The 16,699-nt window shown below is 37.3% G+C and overlaps 3 protein-coding genes across 4 annotated transcripts; all 3 read left to right on the top strand.

Annotated features, from left to right (window-relative positions):
- The first annotated feature begins 1,775 nt into the window (after positions 1–1,775).
- Positions 1,776–5,223, top strand: LOC147479118 (uncharacterized). The gene is made up of 4 exons (XM_086576342.1): positions 1,776–2,446; positions 2,765–3,076; positions 3,403–3,553; positions 4,609–5,223. The coding sequence occupies exons 1-4, from the start codon at positions 1,776–1,778 to the stop codon at positions 5,221–5,223; spliced, it is 1,749 nt and encodes a 582-aa protein (XP_086432468.1).
- A 2,391-nt stretch (positions 5,224–7,614) lies between these two features.
- LOC147479117 (uncharacterized) lies at positions 7,615–8,907 on the top strand. Of its 2 annotated transcripts, none has more exons than XM_086578254.1 (3): positions 7,615–8,247; positions 8,363–8,425; positions 8,724–8,907. In XM_086578254.1, exons 1-3 carry the CDS (start codon positions 8,147–8,149, stop codon positions 8,854–8,856), a joined length of 297 nt encoding a protein of 98 aa, XP_086434380.1. In that variant the 5' UTR covers positions 7,615–8,146; the 3' UTR covers positions 8,857–8,907. The 2 variants fall into 2 exon arrangements, with proteins under 2 accessions (XP_086434380.1, XP_086434379.1); XM_086578253.1 differs by having other exon boundaries at positions 8,363–8,440.
- Positions 8,908–9,498: 591 nt separating this feature from the next.
- LOC147479116 (uncharacterized) lies at positions 9,499–13,031 on the top strand. The gene is made up of 7 exons (XM_086578252.1): positions 9,499–9,957; positions 10,828–11,069; positions 11,200–11,322; positions 11,454–11,570; positions 11,679–11,861; positions 12,207–12,348; positions 12,696–13,031. The coding sequence occupies exons 1-7, from the start codon at positions 9,549–9,551 to the stop codon at positions 12,869–12,871; spliced, it is 1,392 nt and encodes a 463-aa protein (XP_086434378.1). The 5' UTR covers positions 9,499–9,548; the 3' UTR covers positions 12,872–13,031.
- Positions 13,032–16,699: the final 3,668 nt, after the last annotated feature.

Genomic DNA, 16,699 nt, shown 5'->3' with positions numbered 1-16,699 from the left:
AGTTAAAAATAAATGAATTTTGGTTTTAATTTTTTTCTTTATTTCAATGGCTGGATTATATTGTGGTGGGGGATACGGGGCCCTAAGCGGAGGCCTACTTTGCTATATGTTTGAGCCGACCCTGACCATGAAAACTGTTTCTCTGACCTATGAAGAAACTTTCTTTCCTTGGTAACACACTAGAATGTTGAGTGCATTTTTCACTTCTTGTTGGGCTTAGTTTATGTTTATGCGCATTTTCTAATTGGGCCATGAGGAAATCGGGCTTTTCCTCTAGCAGCAAAATGCACTCGTGTGCATTCTTCCTTCACAACCAAATAATGCATGTTCATGGGCAAGAGTGGACACGAGAGGCTCTTCTCCACTGCAATGTGTCATATTTGGTGTGAAAGAAATAACAGATTGCATGATGAAAGATCTGGAAGTGCTGATGAAGTTGCTAAACAGATTTGCTGGGAGATTCTCGATGTTTTTGGCATCCAGTTCCCAAGACCTAGCTATTTTTTCTAGGTCTTGTACTGTTTGCAAATTGCAAACCATCTACCTGACTACCTCGAGTCGCAACTAATTAGTAATTACTAATTTAAAACTGCCAATGTCAATCAAAGTATTAATTAACACCTAATGCAGCTGCAAGGCTGCAACTAAGAGTACAGATAAATTTTTGGATAACATTTCAGTTGTATTGTAAGTTGTATTGTATCTTTGAATAACACCTCAATTATATATACTCCATATGAGTGCATAGTTCATAACTAAAAAGAAGAAAGTACGAGTGAGACAAGTAGTTTGGAGGAGAGACGGTTAGAGCCGATAACAGAAAAGGGATAGAAACGAAAGGGTATCTAAATTTGAAAACGTGTCTATTTTAAATTTGAAAACGTGTCTATTTTAACTCTACACAGCATTTGGAGGAGAAAGGCTTGTGAGACATCTGTTAGTATCTTGTCAGGAAATTTTCAGAACGAAATTTTTGTGCTTGCTTCGTAGTATGTGTTGCTGTCCTGTTGGCTTCTTAGATATTGATGTGGGGAATTCGAGAGGCACTTTGTGAGGTTGTGCTGGTGCATAGTGATGTAAATTTTATTGCAGATTGTCGGGTATGTATGCTTACAAAGAAGACTCCTCATTGTAATTTCTACCGAGTGAGATAGAATTTTTACATGGGAGTTGAAAAGTCTAAGGCTTATGGATGGTGATTCATTACCTTTGAAAGGCTACACTAAGCTCATAAGATTTTTGGAACTCATACAACTTATGGTTAACGATCGAATTATCAAATTATAAACGTTTGTGATGTTGGTATACGACTCAGATTTGGATAAACCACACAGTTAAGGTTTTGGTTTCCTATTCTAAATAGGATCTAATTTGATACCCACCTCTATAAATACGAGACCAGTTGGTGGGATTTGTAAGGTTCAATTTGTGAGAGAGAGTTTGTGAATTCTTCGGGATTCGGTTGTGAGTGATTGTACTCTATTTGTTTATCTCTTGATTAGTAAAATTATCCTCTTTTGCTTGGTGGATTAGGCTAACGCCAAACCACGTAAAATCTAAATCTCCACTTCTATTGGTTATTCGCTTTGCATTGGTAAGTGTTTTAATTGATTTGTTTTTTGTCGATTTCTATCACCACATTCAATCTTCTTTGTCCTATTGTCACGCTTCCGCATTCGTTTACGTAACAAATTGGTATCGGAGCTAAGGTTCTACCTAGGGCTTCTTTTGTTGGTTTATTGATTGTTTTGTGGTATATGAAAGTTTGAGAAAGTATGGCGACGGATCCTCCATCGAGTACTACTTCTATGACGTCTAAGGAGAAATCACCTCCTACGACTTTGAATATTAACCATGCAAAGATTGATGTGGAGAAATTCGATGGATCTAACAATTTTAGTATGTGGCGTTGTGAAGTTATAGATGCACTATGCCAACAAGACTTGGATGATGTGTTAGACGAAAAACCATCGGATATAGAGGAGAGTGTTTGGGTTAAGAAAAATAGGCGAGCTTGTGGTATCATAAGATCGTGTTTGGCTAGGGATGTGAAGTACCTTGTTCTCAATGAGACTTCGACCAAGGAAATCTGGCGAATCCTTGAAGAGAAGTACTTAGATAAGACAATAGAAGGTTGTGTCTTTATGAAATCAAAGTTGTATGATATGAGAAAGAAAGAAGGTATTTCATTGTCCCAGCATATGAACGAGTTTAACAAGTTACTTGCCGACTTGTTGAACATTGAAGAAGAAACGAAGGATGAAGACAAAGCTTTCCATTTGTTGAGATCTCTTCCCAAGGAGGAGTATGGGCATATAAAACTACCATTATGTTGGGAAGAAAGCTTTGAACTATTCGAGGTGCGGTCTGCGTTGACAAGTTGGGATATGATGAACAACAATGAAAAGGAGTCAAGAGAGTCGACGAAAGTTAATCGCTTTTTGTGGTAAGAGGGAGGTCTAATGACCGTCCAAACTCTGGTGGTGGAAGAAGTAAATCTCGTTTCCAAGTCGAGGGCGAAATCTAGCCCGTGATGAGTGTGCTTTTTGTCATGAGGTTGGACATTAGAAGAAGGATTTGCAAGAAGTTGAAACACAAGCGAAAAGATACCGAAAGCGTAAAACGGTTTAATGTCAATATTGCTCAAGGAGGTAATGATTCGATAGTTCAAATTTCTCTTCCCCGTTACATCGAGTATTTGTTTCATTGATTCCGGTCATTGGATTTTGGATCACGGTGCTACCTATCATGTTTGTCCCATAAGGGAGTGGTTTACAAGTTTCAAGGAGCTTGAAAGTGGTGATGTGTTGATGGGAATGATCAACCTCGTCATTATTATGGGGATGGGTAATATTCGTCTCAAGATGTATGATGAAACAGTTAAGGAAATAAAAGATGTTCGATATGTTCCCGCTTTGAAGAAGAATCTTATCTCTGTTGGTACTTTAGAAGCTAAGGGCTACAAGGTAGTCATTGACAGTGGTGTTCTAAAGATAGTTTCTGGAGCAATGGTTATCATGAAAGGCATACGTCAGAATAACTTGTACTATTTGAAGGGTGGTACAGTTAGTGGGAAGTAAAGTCATTCATCGAGTATTCGGGGAGGTAGTTGCTAAGGAGGCCGCCATATTATGGCATATGCGTCTTGCACATGCAGGTGAGAAGTCTATGCAAACGTTAATAAAGCAAGGATTGTTGAAAGGTGCTAAGACCTGTAAGTTGGATTTTTGTGAGCATTGTGTTATGGGCAAGCAGACAAGGGTAAAGTTTGGCACCGCTATCCACCGTACGCGTGGAACCCTTGATTATGTTCATTCGGATGTTTGGGGTCCTTTTAGAAATGCATCTCTTGGAGGGAACAAATTAACATTGTTATGTGACCTTTGTTGATGATTACTCTAGGTGTTTGTGGGTATATACCATGAGAAACAAGGATGAAGTCCTAGATATCTTTGTGAAGTGGAAGAAGTTGATTGAAACTCAGACTGGCAGAAAGATCAAAAGACTCCAAACTGATAATGGTGGTGAATATACGAGTGATCCGTTCTTGCAAGTATGTCAGAATGAGGGAATAGAGAGGCACTTCACAATGAAACGTACGCCGCAATGAACGGGTGGGGTATTTGGCGTATGAACCGTACTCTAATGGAGAAAGTGCGGTGTATGTTGTCCAATCTTTGGATTGGGCAAAGCGTTTTTGGGTTGAGGTGTGAGTTATGCATGCTACATTGTTAACGTGTTGCCGCCGGTACCGCAATTGGAGGTAAAACTCCTATGAAGGTTTGGTCCAGTAAACCTTTCGGGATTATGATTCCCCGTGTGTTTGGGTGTCCCGCTTACTTTCATGTCAAAGATGGTAAGTTGGATCCTAGAGCAAAAGAAAGCTATCTTTGTGGGTTTGAAAAGTGGAGTTAAAGGTTATAAGCTATGGGATCCGAAAGATAAGAAATTCATTTTGAGCAAGAGATGTGACATTTGATGAGGCTTCTATGTTGAAGTCTCGACTCTCGGTAGGTGAAGAGTATGGCCAAAGAGGTATTGCCAGTGGAGATTGATCGTCTTCACCTAGTCCGGATGGTTTCGTATCTAGTAGATTGGCAGCCATAGGTAGTCGGTCGGAGTTGATGTTCGATTGAACACGAAATAGTGATTACGGTGATGGAACAAATGATGATCAGAGGATATGGCTCCATTAGAGGAATAGATGAATGTTGGTCCTTTGGCTCCGGTTCATGAGCCTATTGAAATTTGGTAAATCTAAGAGAAATGTTCCCCATTGTATTGGTTAAACGACACGTTATCTATGCACTTCCCTGTTATTGAAAGTCTTGATGAAGATGTTCCTTCCTCATATTATGGAGCAATCTAGTGCTCAAAGTCGAAAGGTGGAAGACGACTATGGATGAGGAGATGCAATCTCTTCATAAGAATGATACAGGTGCTTGTAAAGTTACATAAGGGTAAGAAGGCGACATGGAAATGGGTGTTTGCATTGAAAGAAGGATCTCTAAGTAATGAGTTACGTTACAAGGCAAGATGGGTAGCTAAAGGCTACATTTCGAGGAGGGAGGGATTGACTATAATGAGGTGTTTTCTCCGGTTGTGAAGCACTCCTCCATACGCATCCTTTTGGCCTTGGTAGCTCAGTATGATTTAGAGCTAGCCCAGCTCGATGTAAAAATTGCTTTTTTACATGGTGATTTAGAAGAGGAGATCTATATGACTCAGCCAAGTGGGTTTAAAGTTGCAAGCAAAGAGGATTTGGTGTGTAAACTGAAAAAATTGTTATATGGTTTGAAACAGTCTTCCAGGCAGTGGTACAAGCGGTTTGATCGGTTTATGCTAGGGCTCAAGTACACAAGAAGTCACTATGATTATTGTGTCTATTTTAGCAAACCACATGATAGTTCTTTCATCTACTTGCTCTTGTATGTTGATGATATGCTTATAGCCTCAAGAAGCAAGACTGAGATTGATAAGCTTAAACAGCTTTTGTCCTCAGAATTTGAGATGAAGGACTTGGGTGAAGCTAAAAACATTCTTGGCATGGAGATTCAGAGAGATAGAGCAAAAGGCATAGTTTGTTTGTCTCAAAAGACATATTTGAAGAAGGTACTACATAAGTTTGGTATTGATGGGAACACTAAGTCTGTGAGTACACCTCTTGCCCCTCATTTTAAACTTAGTGCTACTATGTCTCCGAAGTTCCAAATGAGGGCGTGAGTACATGACTCATGTTCCATATGCAAGTCTTTGTTGGTAGTTTGATGTATCGCGATGGTGTGTACTAGGCGGACATTTCACAAAATTCGTTAGTCTTTGTTAGTATATGCATAACCACAGGAAGAAACATTGGCAAGTGTGAAATGGATTATATGGTACATTCTTGGTAATCGTAGATGTTGGTTTGATGTTTGAGAGGGATACTAGTAAGCTTTGTGTGGGTTATGTGGACTCGACTATGCGGTGATTTGGATAAGCGCCGATCCACTCTTGGGTATGTATTTACTTTAGCCGCTGGTGTTAGGTAAGTTGGAGGTCTATTTTGCGTCTGAGTTGCATTGTCTACGACATAGGCGAGAATATATGGCGGTGACCGAGGCTATGAAAGAGGCTATTTGGTTCGGGGTTTGTTAGATGACTTGGGTATTGTGCGTGGTTTTTCGAGATTCACTGTGATAGCATGAGTGCTATATATTTGGCCAAGAACCAAGTTCATCATGCCCGTCTGAAGCACATTGATGTGCGTTTTCCGCGGTCGAGAAATTTTAGAGGAGGGTGATATCTTACTCACTAAGATAGACACCAAGGAGAACCCGGTGATATGTTAACCAAAGTGGTTTTACGGAATCAAGTTTCAACATTGTTTGAATTTGATTCATATCCTTCATTTGAGATGATTTGGCTCTTAAGGGCATTGGTGAACTACGATCGGCTTGATCTTTTTAAGGGTATGCGTGAGGCGACCACTATGTGGTACAGTCGTGTTTGGTCCTTCGGGACATTTTGTTATTTGTTTGGTCCTTTGGACATTTGTGCTTTGAAGAGGGGATTTGTTATTCGGTTGATTGGCTCAGATTTGGATAAATCTTCACCGAGGTAGAGAATTGTTGGTATACGACTTAGATTTGGATAAACCACACAGTTAAGGTTTTGATTTCCTATTCTAAATAGGATTCTAATTTGATACCCACCTCTATAAATACGAGACCAGTTGGTGGGATTTGTAAGGTTCAATTTGTGAGAAAGAGTTTGTGAATTCTTCGAGATTCGGTTGTGAGTGATTGTACTTTATTTGTTTATCTCTTGATTAGTAAAATTCTCCTCTTTTGCTTGGTGGATTAGGCTAACGCCAAACCACGTAAATCTTGTCTTTACTTCTATTAGTTATTCGTTTTGCATTGGTAAGTGTTTTAATTGATTTGTTTTTTGTCGATTTCTATCACCACATTCAATCTTCTTTGTCCAATTGTCACGCTTCCGCATTCGTTTACGTAACATGTGACACCTTCGCAAAGGTGTGGACATTCCCAATCTTGGTTTTCTTTTGCAAAAACTTGAAAGAAGTGGATAATTTACTTGTCACTTGCCCCGTTTCTTCTTACACATCGAAGGCCTTTCTTTCATCTTTAGGGAAGCCGTGGACTCATCCGGATGGCCTCATATAAGCATTAGGGAACAATTAATTATTCATGGCCTGGTAGCTCATGAAGCATGCCCTAAAGGAAATAATTTGGGCATTGTGGAAGGGAATGGAAGGGTCTTTGAGCATGTGGAGGGCCAGAGGGATTTAAAGAATTATTTTTGATGCTAAGGAGTTTATCTTTGATTGGGCATTAGGTCAACTTTTAGGCGATGAAAGTTTGAAAGTTTCATATGTATGTATTTCAGGTTTGCTTTTCCTTAGGTACATGCTATAAGGGAGCAAGCGGTTGGAGTAAACCACCTATCACCTTTGAAGCACCAATACGTCCCTAAGGGTGAAGTATCCGTGTCCGACACGGATACACTCCGATATGCATCCGATACGTGTCGGATACACGATTTGGAGTATCCGATTTTATAATTAATTTTTTAATTTCCGACACGTGGGGGACAGTAATCTCATACATACAAGAAATTTTTTTGGAACTTCAACAAAAAAAAACAAGTGAAATAAAATCCAAGTTAAGAAGAGATGCAAGAGAAGAAAGATAAAGTGAATCCAAGTTATACATGTAAATTGCTGCTTAATGTGTTTGAATTGGTTATTTTATGAAGTAGAATTGTCATTTTAATTTGAATTTGGTGAAAAATGCTCAATTATATAATATTTATATATATATTATTCAAACTTGTCCATGACGTATCCGTATCCTATATTTTTGAAAAATATTGTGTCCGCATATCCGTGTCGCGTATCGGTATCTGTAATTCCTAGCCTATCACAATGGTTAGCCGAGCACCTTTTGATGGAAATTATGTAGACTTTGTCGAAGGAGAGGATCGTGGGGGTTTTCCAACAACAAAAAAAAGGCAAATCCACGAGATTGTGTTAGGAATAAAAGAGGAGCTATCTGTTTTGAGGTGTTTTGTGTGATTGGGGTTTATTAGTACCATGAGAAAACATTTTAACAGTGGGGGAGTAAATGGGAGGCCTAGTGTTCTATGAGGCCTAAATGTGTGTAAAATTGTTGTACATATTCTAAATTAATGAAACTGCTCGACTTCTACTGATAAGAAAAAAAGGGAATAATATATTTTTATGATCGTTTTAGCAGGGTAACAGCAGTTGGTACTCTGTGCTAGTGGATTCTATTAGAATAGGATCTTATAATATTTATAATCCTTACCTTTTTGTGACTAGTAATGACCAGTGGGCAATTAGTATATTGTCTTTGGAATGTATGCATAAGAAAAGAGAAAAAAGGAGGTGGGATTGTGATGTACGCTATGCACTATTACAATCCCTTCATGGAAAAGAGGTCAAGGTATAGGCTGCCCATTAGAATTATTAAGACCGAGTATGAATCTCAGCAATTATTCAGAAGAGAAGTGTAATATAGTGTATAACTGATACTCCTTTTGGCTCTCATTGTATTAGAATATCTCAAATTGTTTTCTTACTTATTTTGTTTCTTATCATGATTAATTGGATTGTAATCTCATGTTGTTATACAGGATCCATGTCCACAATATAATCTTTATGGTACCATTGTGCATTCTGGCTATTCACCCGATTCTGGACATTACTATGCATACATCAAGGTATGTTTCTACGTAACATTTTTGTTGCTTTGTTTTGATATACTAGTGATCTCTTTTTTAATTATATTATATCGACATTGCTATTGCCTCATCTGTGTACTTTATGTGCTTGCAGGATGCAATGGGTCGGTGGTATTGCTGCAATGATTCCTTTGTATCTATCTCTAATCTACAAGAGGTTGTGTCTGAAAAGGTTTATATTCTTTAACGAAGTGTTGTTTTTGACAAAATCATTCATTTTGTTTTTCTTGTGCAATTGATACCATTAGTCCATTGACATGGGTGTTGCGGATTTGGCTTAACATTTGATAGACTCGCATCAAAGGACTTTTCTCAATTTTCTTTTATCTTTATGTGTATTGTCGCGAATTTCGAATAGTTTCTACATTTTATTTGATCTATAAGGTTGATTCATACTTTTCTGTCTATAAAACCGTTTCTAAATGCAGTCTTGCATCCTTTGGTTCATCTTCCAGGCTAGCGAAGGATGCATCTTCACGTCTTCGATCATGTGGTTGGTACGATGAAGTTCATAGGTTCATGCGTGGTAAAAAGAGGTTATGTGCAGAAAAGGGTGGCGATGCAATCAACGACACTGAATTGAAGTAAAATTCTCTTCAACCCTTTTTGCTATTTGTGTTTCTTAGCATGATGAGGTTACTTATTAATCTTAAGAGTTTTCCCTGCCCTAGAAATATGACTTGCTTACTAGGTCCTCCTTCCCCACCCACACACAAAGAGTGCAGAGTAAATCTTAGAGTTATCTGAAGAGCTTTATGGATTAGGGAGTGAGTTCGTCTACCACGAGGATATCCCTATAGGGACGCCAGCCGAGACAGTTGGATCCGAGATCTAACGGTCCGAAAATTAAAAACAAACTCATATTCTCTCTCTTCCTTTTTGTTTTTGATTTTCGGACCGTTGGATCTCGAATCGAACGGTCTCGAAACACTCATCCCTATAGAGATATCCTCGTGGTAGCCCAGATCTTAGGGAGTAATGTAAACCAGCACTCCAGCAGTAGGTCTTAATTACTATTTTGACAACTATTCTGGTAGGAAATCCTTGTCTTTCAATGAGATGTGAGCCCAATGTTATACACACAAAGTAAACGTGTTTTTTCACTTTCACTAATAATTTCTCTAGACAAGTAAATTTGCACGTGTTTTTTCACTTTTTCACTAATAATTTATCTGGACAAGTAAATTTGCACGTGTTTTTTTTTCTCTGCTCTCTTTTTTATATCTCCATGAACAAATTTTTTTTCCATCTACTCTTTCTTTACACACACACAGAGAGCTATGGCGTCTCCTACAACATGGAGATGGTCATGGAATTCAACACATGACTCAGCTTTAACACTCTCACCATCTTCTTCTTCTTGTAGTTCTTCATTTTTACATATTGCTGTTACAACAAGAAACTTAAGACACGCCCAAGTTTCTAAATGTTCATTAGATCATAACCAAAGGGCCCAAAGCACATCCTCTTCTTCTTCACTTGAAAAAAAGATGGTGTTAAAGAAAAAGTCAATTCACGGGGGAAAAAGTATTGATGATGCTTCTTCAGTAGTTAAAAATGAAAACTTTTTGAATACTGAAGAGTTAAGTGTGAAGAAGTTGAGAAACAGGCCATTGTGGAGGAGGATCTTTTTTGCTTCTAAAAAAGTCAGGAGTATTATTTTGCTCAATGTCATTGCCCTTGTCTATGGTGTGTTTCTATCTCCTTGAAGATTTTGTTATTTGTTGAAATGAATCATTGTTAATAATGCCAATTTAGCTAATAAACTAGTTGATTTGGATTGGTTATTTAGCTTATATGGCATGTTACAAGCCACTAAATATTTCAATCGATAATAAAAAATGATACTGGACTTGTTTAACATTTTCTATATGCTACATTTTGAACTATTTAAGTGTTCAATTATCTAGATTTTACTGTTATGATAGTAGATTTGAAAATGTTGTAATACTGCAATTGCCAAAATCATAGATTTTGTACAACACCATCAAACATAAAAATGCTTAGGCACATTTAAGCTTGTTTTGGTGCCTTATGAGTTGAGAACTAGGAAGCGCCGGGGCCCAAAGAATTTTTTGTTTGATAATTCTACTGAGCTGTGGAAAATGCATAATTAGATAAACTAGTAGGTCATCAAAGGGAATTCTGTATCAAGTGACTGCATTAATTTGGGTGAGAGGAGAATGGTGTGCAAGGTTGACATAAGAGGGAAAACTACCATGTGAGTTTGGTTTCCCTCTTGTACTTCAGAGTTGAGAGCGTTATACTTGGGGTAGATGGAGTTGCTGCCAGATTAATCAAATTGTACCTTGGTGTTTGGTTCAATTTTGGTTTGTATATCTAGAATCGGTTTCTTTAGAAGTTGACAGTATTAAGGAAGTGACTTGAGTTATTTGCTACTGCAGAGAATATTGCCATATTGGGTTTTCCAAAAACTCGCATAGGTTAAAATTTCATAGAAATACATGAGCATTCCCCCTCTTGTTCCTAGGTCAAAATAGCTAAATTTTTGGCTTTGCTTTATCAACATTGAAATAGAGACATCTCTCATATTTGCAGCCAGTAACATTCCAGTTTTGAAAGAGGTTGAAGCTATTGTGAATCCAGAGGTTTTTACGGTTGTGCGGTTTACTCTGTCAGCAATCCCATTTATACCATTTGTATTGCGGGAACGCGGTAATGTGCATATTCGTACTGCAGGAATTGAGTTGGGATTCTGGGTTAGTTTAGGCTACCTCATGCAGGCACTAGGACTACTTACTTCAGATGCTGGACGCGCATCATTTATTTCACTGTTCACAGTAAGCACCTTAATTAAGTTGCTCCATCAAGTTATAGGTGACCTTCTAGCTGAAACCTGTGTCTGGGTTCACAGCTCTCTAAGAGCATCAAGGGGGTTGCAGTTTTGAAAGTTTATGGTAACTTGAGCAGGTAATTGTTGTACCTCTTCTCGATGGCATGTTAGGGGCAAAAGTACCTGCCCTTACCTGGCTTGGAGCTTTCATGTCTGTTTTAGGGGTTGCTATGCTGGAAACCAGTGGATCCCCACCATGTGTAAGCTTACAATTGCTCTTGGTGTGCTTTTCATGCTTCTATTCTTCTTAGTAGAAGATATTAACCATGGTTTTCTGCTCTATAAAGTTAAACCAATTTGACTGTGAAGTGTGAACTATATTTGATTCCAGGTGGGAGACTTTTGGAATTTCTTGAGTGCAGTATTTTTTGGCATACACATGCTCAGAACAGAACATATCTCAAGAAATTCAAAGAAAGAAAACATCTTAGCTCTCCTTGGTTATGAGGTTCGATTAGCCATTAGAAAAATACTATTTTTTTTTCTTAGGCTTGCTATGTGCTTTGACAGGTTTCGTATTATTTGCTAATTTGTGTATCCCTATATATTCATTCAGGTCTGCGTTGTTGCTGTTTTTGCTATAATGTGGTACTTGATTGAAGGCTGGTTTAGTAGCACACTATGGTGGGATCCAGGATCTTTGACATCGACATTGGCGTGGAATTGGATCGTTGAGTTTCCATGGGTACCTGTTCTATATACGGGGATATTTTCGACTGGTCTATGCTTATGGGTGGAGGTATGATTTCTTTTGGCATCAACCAGTTTATGAAAGAATTCATTTAAATAGAACAGAAGACCCACATGACTGGTACAATATACAAGAATTCACTATTGAAAGATTCTATGCCATTTTAGAAATTTATCTTGAATTTATATGGTGAAGTTTGTCTTTCCTAGTTAGAAAACGTTAATATTGTATCAGGTTTGATCTAATATTGTAAGAGGTTACGTACGATCACGATGTATAGGTCGTCTTGAAATTAGTAAAGCTTTCTTATTTCAAAATAAATTTGTAACTTAGGCAAATGTAACTAATACCCATTTGTTACACTCCAATGGAAAAATCGAATCTATATGACAGATGGCAGCTATGCGTGATGTATCAGCCACAGAAACTGCCATAATTTATGGGTTGGAACCCCTTTGGGGTGCTGGGTTTGCCTGGTTTCTCCTAGGTGAAAGGTGGGGCATCATTGGATGGATCGGCGCCGCTCTTGTACTTGGTAAGCTTTTATGTAACTCTCTTTTAGGAAGGCAGTAGTCTTATATATTAAATCTGGAACGTTGAAACAAGCAGAACATTAGAAGTACCCCATAATAATTTGGAAGCGTTGTATCTACAAAGAAATATCGTTTTGATAGGTAAAACTGGGCAATATCAACTCCACTGTCTGATATATATATATATATATATATATATATATATATACAATGAATCATGTCAATGCGTTCATGCAAAAGTTTGTCTGTTTTCGTTTCCAATTATGGTCATCTCTGAGAATAAATTTGACACTATCTTAACGCTTTGCGCTAAAGTTGGTATCTATTCATTTCCCTTTTCTTGTTATAGGAGGTAGCTTGACAGTTCAGATCTTCGGGTCACTATCTCCAACTGACTATACAGAAGAACAGAGCAGAAGACCCGGCGCTCACCTACTAATTTCTGGTAAACGAAATGGCCTTTCTGCATCACCAATTGTAGTGAGTTCCAGAAAGAATGTTCAAGATATTTTAAACAAAAAGTAGGTCAGTTCAGTATAAATAAGCGGTGTATGTATGTGATTCGCTCGACATGAAATTTCACTCCATAATGTATACAATCTGAATATATAGACTGAATGGTTTGTGGCTTTGTGCCCTTAGAAAATGTGTGTAAGTAAAGAAAATCACAGTTTGTTACTACTCACCTCTGCTTCTGAAATAGAGTTTGGAATTGTAGTGGAGTGTGGGACTATGGGACCTGATATGAAGATTTTCATGTGTATTTTGTGGGCTTCAACTATCAGTTCGCCTACCTTGCAAGTTGCAAATCAGATGTCTTAATTCCCAAATCCGACCTGAGTATGATGCATGTCTTGTATCACTCATATGAGCAGTCTGTTGTTTTCTGTGAGACTGCATCAATCTATTTCAACACTATCAAGATGCATCATGCATACTAAAATAGCAAACCTATTTATCTGTCACACAATCCATCAAATCCGTGAAGATCCTTGAAGTTCAATGGATCTTGTAAGTACCTTATAGGTCTCAGATTGATTCTCTCATGCATGACCATATTCTTTTTTTTTTGTTATAACTATGACAACTTCATCCATTGTGCGGATTTTGCTCTGTTAGTAGTTCTGGATTTTATTTAGAAGGTAAAGTATTTTTAGTACTGTTAATTCTTTAGAGGAAGTTATTCACTTTTCCACGGAGTAAGCTGAAGTTAAAACTAGAATCCTACATAATAGTTCTCGATATGTTTCGCAACAACTCCAAATTGGAAGCATTATATGCAGCAAGTCATCTTTCTACTCACCTGTTACTTGATTAGTTTTAATTTGCAATTGCATGTCTGAAATTATGTACATGAAGTCTCTTAGTTGAATAACTCAATATAATATTAAATATACGATCTGAAACTTGTATGCTCCCTAGCCACCAAGATTGGAAATATGACTTTTTTGCCCTATAATAAATTTTATATGCAATGATAGTTTTCGGGTTATGTCTAATGGTTACTAGAACTTTTGCACAGCTAGTTTCATTAAGCGCATATTTAGTTGTTGACAAGTACATTAAGCGCATCTTTGGGGGATTTAAGAAGCCCCAAATGACAATTAATATCACTGCCATCCTTGCTTTAGGCCAAAAGTAAGAAAATCGAGTATTACTTATTATTGTTGGAAAGAGAAAATTCGTGTCAAGCAAGCTAGGTTGGGATCCAAGAAAATGAAGGTGATTTGGGTTGGCTGGATCAACCTCATGTGAACATGGGTTGGGAAAATTAAGCACAAAAAGGGTTATGTGGATTGGAAATTGCACTCCTTGGCAATCAAAAGAGCTCTTGATCCTCTTGGTAATTGAACTTCAAAACCAAAACTGGGCAACAGCCGTGTTAATTGTTGATGCCTAACAATCTTTTTTTTCTTCTTTTATCAAACATGGACTTAATTTAATTGAAATAACTATCTAAAGATGTTTGATTGTAAGCCTTTATTAGTTCCATGGTGGTATCTTGCATCAAATAGGATGATTAGTCCTCCCTTCTTGACTATTAGGACCAAGAGCAAGTTAACTTTGGAGGGCCCTCAAAATCGCTTAATACCCTTTTCAAGTTAGTCCTGAACTGATTTTCCTTCATGTCATTTGCTTATTTGATTTTGACATGGTGGTTTTTGGATTTTTTTAATCTTTTGATTGATAACCTCTTGGTGTTATGGATTTGGCTATAGATACATTGCTCTTGAGCAAATACCACTTTAGTATGGTGGTTTGAACAAAAGAGGGTGATCAAGAATTTAGTTACGTTGATGCAGTTAGTGAGGTTAGTAATTTCCTTGGCCATTGTTTCTTCTTTGCCAATCCCCGGTCTGGTTGGTTGTTTGTAGGACATTAAACATTACTACATACTAAAAAGTTCTTTCTATGCAATGCTTCATTACTTACCGTGTTTAAATATATTTTGATCATGGTAATGGCGTTCGTACGCCTTTAAATCAGGGTGTTCAGCTTTTGAATATCCACCTCATGAAGTGTTCAATATAATTTAGCACAAAAGGCATCTACACAATTGAGTGTTCGATAAAGATGTAGTAGGTTCACTTACAGATTATTTATCGTTGGTCTTAAATACAAGATAGCTTAATGGACCAAGAATTCAAGTAGCGTTATAAAGATGACTCAAGAATTCAAGAATTCAAGTAGTTATTCTTCCCCTTTTTATGTTAGTAATGGTATTGGACAATTCAATCGAATGTACAATATCTATAATATTATTGTTTTTTTTTTGGGGTTCGAACCCAGACTTCTGGTATTATCACCCAAAGATTTTACCGACTTTGCTAGTCGGAATAGTCGGCACCTGCTAGTAAATTCAGTGTTTATTTCTTAATCATTTGTACACTTGAAACTGGAATAAATTGAATGATTGGTAATAAAATTGATTAGATTTCATGTTCGGGGAATCTCAAGTCTGAATTTTACTATCTTGAAGTAATTTTCATTATAAAGAATCAACTCGATTCAAGATGCAAGGCGTTTTTATTACTTTATTGAATTATGGGTTAGTGATGCGTTCATTTTGCCTTGATTTTTGTTTTTGAGTGGCCTTTGCGAATAATGTCACGAATATTACAAGGTATCTGCATCCAATTTTTATGTCCAAGCCAACATTTTTTCAGGATAATGTACATTTAGGAGCTACATATGTTTCCCAAGAGAAATTATTTGATGTGTGTTCAGCCTCATATTACATTTTGCATATTCATCTTGAAATAAATTCTGTAAAAAATGAAGACCTTACTAGTTAAAAGTGTTACTTCTAATTGACCAAAAAACACCTTCTAATGAATGTTTTCCTTGCACTGTTTAACGAGTCGATCTATTGGCCTAATGGGGTTAAAGGTCTTTGAAGCATAAATGAACTCTGATGCATCTTTCTCCGTTGAGGTAAAGTGAATCTACATGTTTTACTATGCATTTGCCAATTATGGTGTATGGTGCTTGCTTGAAATTTATCAGTAATGCCGAAGTTATTAAATTAAGTCTACAATAGAATCGTCGCCGGATCTGGCAAGGAATGTTGTTATGAGACCGTGACCAAAAAAAAAATGAAGCTTCACATCCCACAGAAACAAGAAGTTTTGGAAGTACCTTTAGGTAAGTGATGATTAGATTGTCTTTGACAATCACAATGCAATCAGGACATACATAAGCTATGTGAATTGATTTTAATTTAGCACAAGATAATCTTTAGTTTAGTTTGATTTAAGGGACCAAACATGCTTTGATTTGGTATATGTTACTATGTTAGCGTAAACTTTAGCATTGCTTCTCACTTTTATGATATTATATAATATCTTACTATATCAGAAAAATATGGAGTCTGATGAACAATAATTTTGGTGTACGTCTCAGGGGTATTTTAGTCATTTCACACTCTATTGTGGGGGTAATTTAGTCTTTTCACTATCTAAAGGTATTATCTATACGGTTCTCGAATATTCCTCTATCCGCGTGTGCAATTTCTCATTCTTCGACTCCTGCTTTCGCTCTATCTTCAATTTTCGACCGGCACTGTTCACACGTAAAGGAATACTATATGATTTCTTCAATCTTGAATATTCAGTATCCTGAAACATATTTTTTTGTGGCACTGCTTTGTAGTAATTATCTGTTCAAGCTCTCATTGGAGATTCTAGTGTTGGCAAATCATGTTTGCTCCCGAGATTTTCTATAAGTTACACTTATGGCAGCATTTTTAATATTTGCATCTTGAGGGAATCAAGCCTTTGGAGGTTGGCTCCAAGGTATTGGGTATGATTTCCAAATCTGTATGTCATTGAGATTTGAGAAGTTGCTACTTCT

Source organism: Coptis chinensis, chromosome 8, assembly GCF_015680905.1.
Source record: "Coptis chinensis isolate HL-2020 chromosome 8, ASM1568090v1, whole genome shotgun sequence".
Lineage (NCBI taxonomy): Eukaryota > Viridiplantae > Streptophyta > Magnoliopsida > Ranunculales > Ranunculaceae > Coptis > Coptis chinensis.
Note: the sequence above shows the minus strand (reverse complement) of the source record. Positions and strands in the feature narration are given on the sequence as shown.

What these genes read in the sequence shown, in the direction of transcription:
- LOC147479118 (XM_086576342.1), top strand. Translation starts at nt 1,776, where the DNA reads ATGGCGACGGATCCTCCATCGAGTACTACTTCTATGACGTCTAAGGAG. An exon ending in AAAGTTAATCGCTTTTTGTG is followed by an intron (nt 2,447 to 2,764) that starts GTAAGAGGGAGG and finishes TTGTCCCATAAG; the next exon opens with GGAGTGGTTTACAAGTTTCA. An exon ending in GGTGGTACAGTTAGTGGGAA is followed by an intron (nt 3,077 to 3,402) that starts GTAAAGTCATTC and finishes TGATTACTCTAG; the next exon opens with GTGTTTGTGGGTATATACCA.
- LOC147479117 (XM_086578253.1), top strand. Translation starts at nt 8,147, where the DNA reads ATGTTGTTATACAGGATCCATGTCCACAATATAATCTTTATGGTACCA. An exon ending in ATTACTATGCATACATCAAG is followed by an intron (nt 8,248 to 8,362) that starts GTATGTTTCTAC and finishes ATGTGCTTGCAG; the next exon opens with GATGCAATGGGTCGGTGGTA. An exon ending in AAGAGGTTGTGTCTGAAAAG is followed by an intron (nt 8,441 to 8,723) that starts GTTTATATTCTT and finishes TTCATCTTCCAG; the next exon opens with GCTAGCGAAGGATGCATCTT.
- LOC147479116 (XM_086578252.1), top strand. Translation starts at nt 9,549, where the DNA reads ATGGCGTCTCCTACAACATGGAGATGGTCATGGAATTCAACACATGAC. An exon ending in TGTCATTGCCCTTGTCTATG is followed by an intron (nt 9,958 to 10,827) that starts GTGTGTTTCTAT and finishes TCATATTTGCAG; the next exon opens with CCAGTAACATTCCAGTTTTG. An exon ending in CGGCGCCGCTCTTGTACTTG is followed by an intron (nt 12,349 to 12,695) that starts GTAAGCTTTTAT and finishes TTCTTGTTATAG; the next exon opens with GAGGTAGCTTGACAGTTCAG.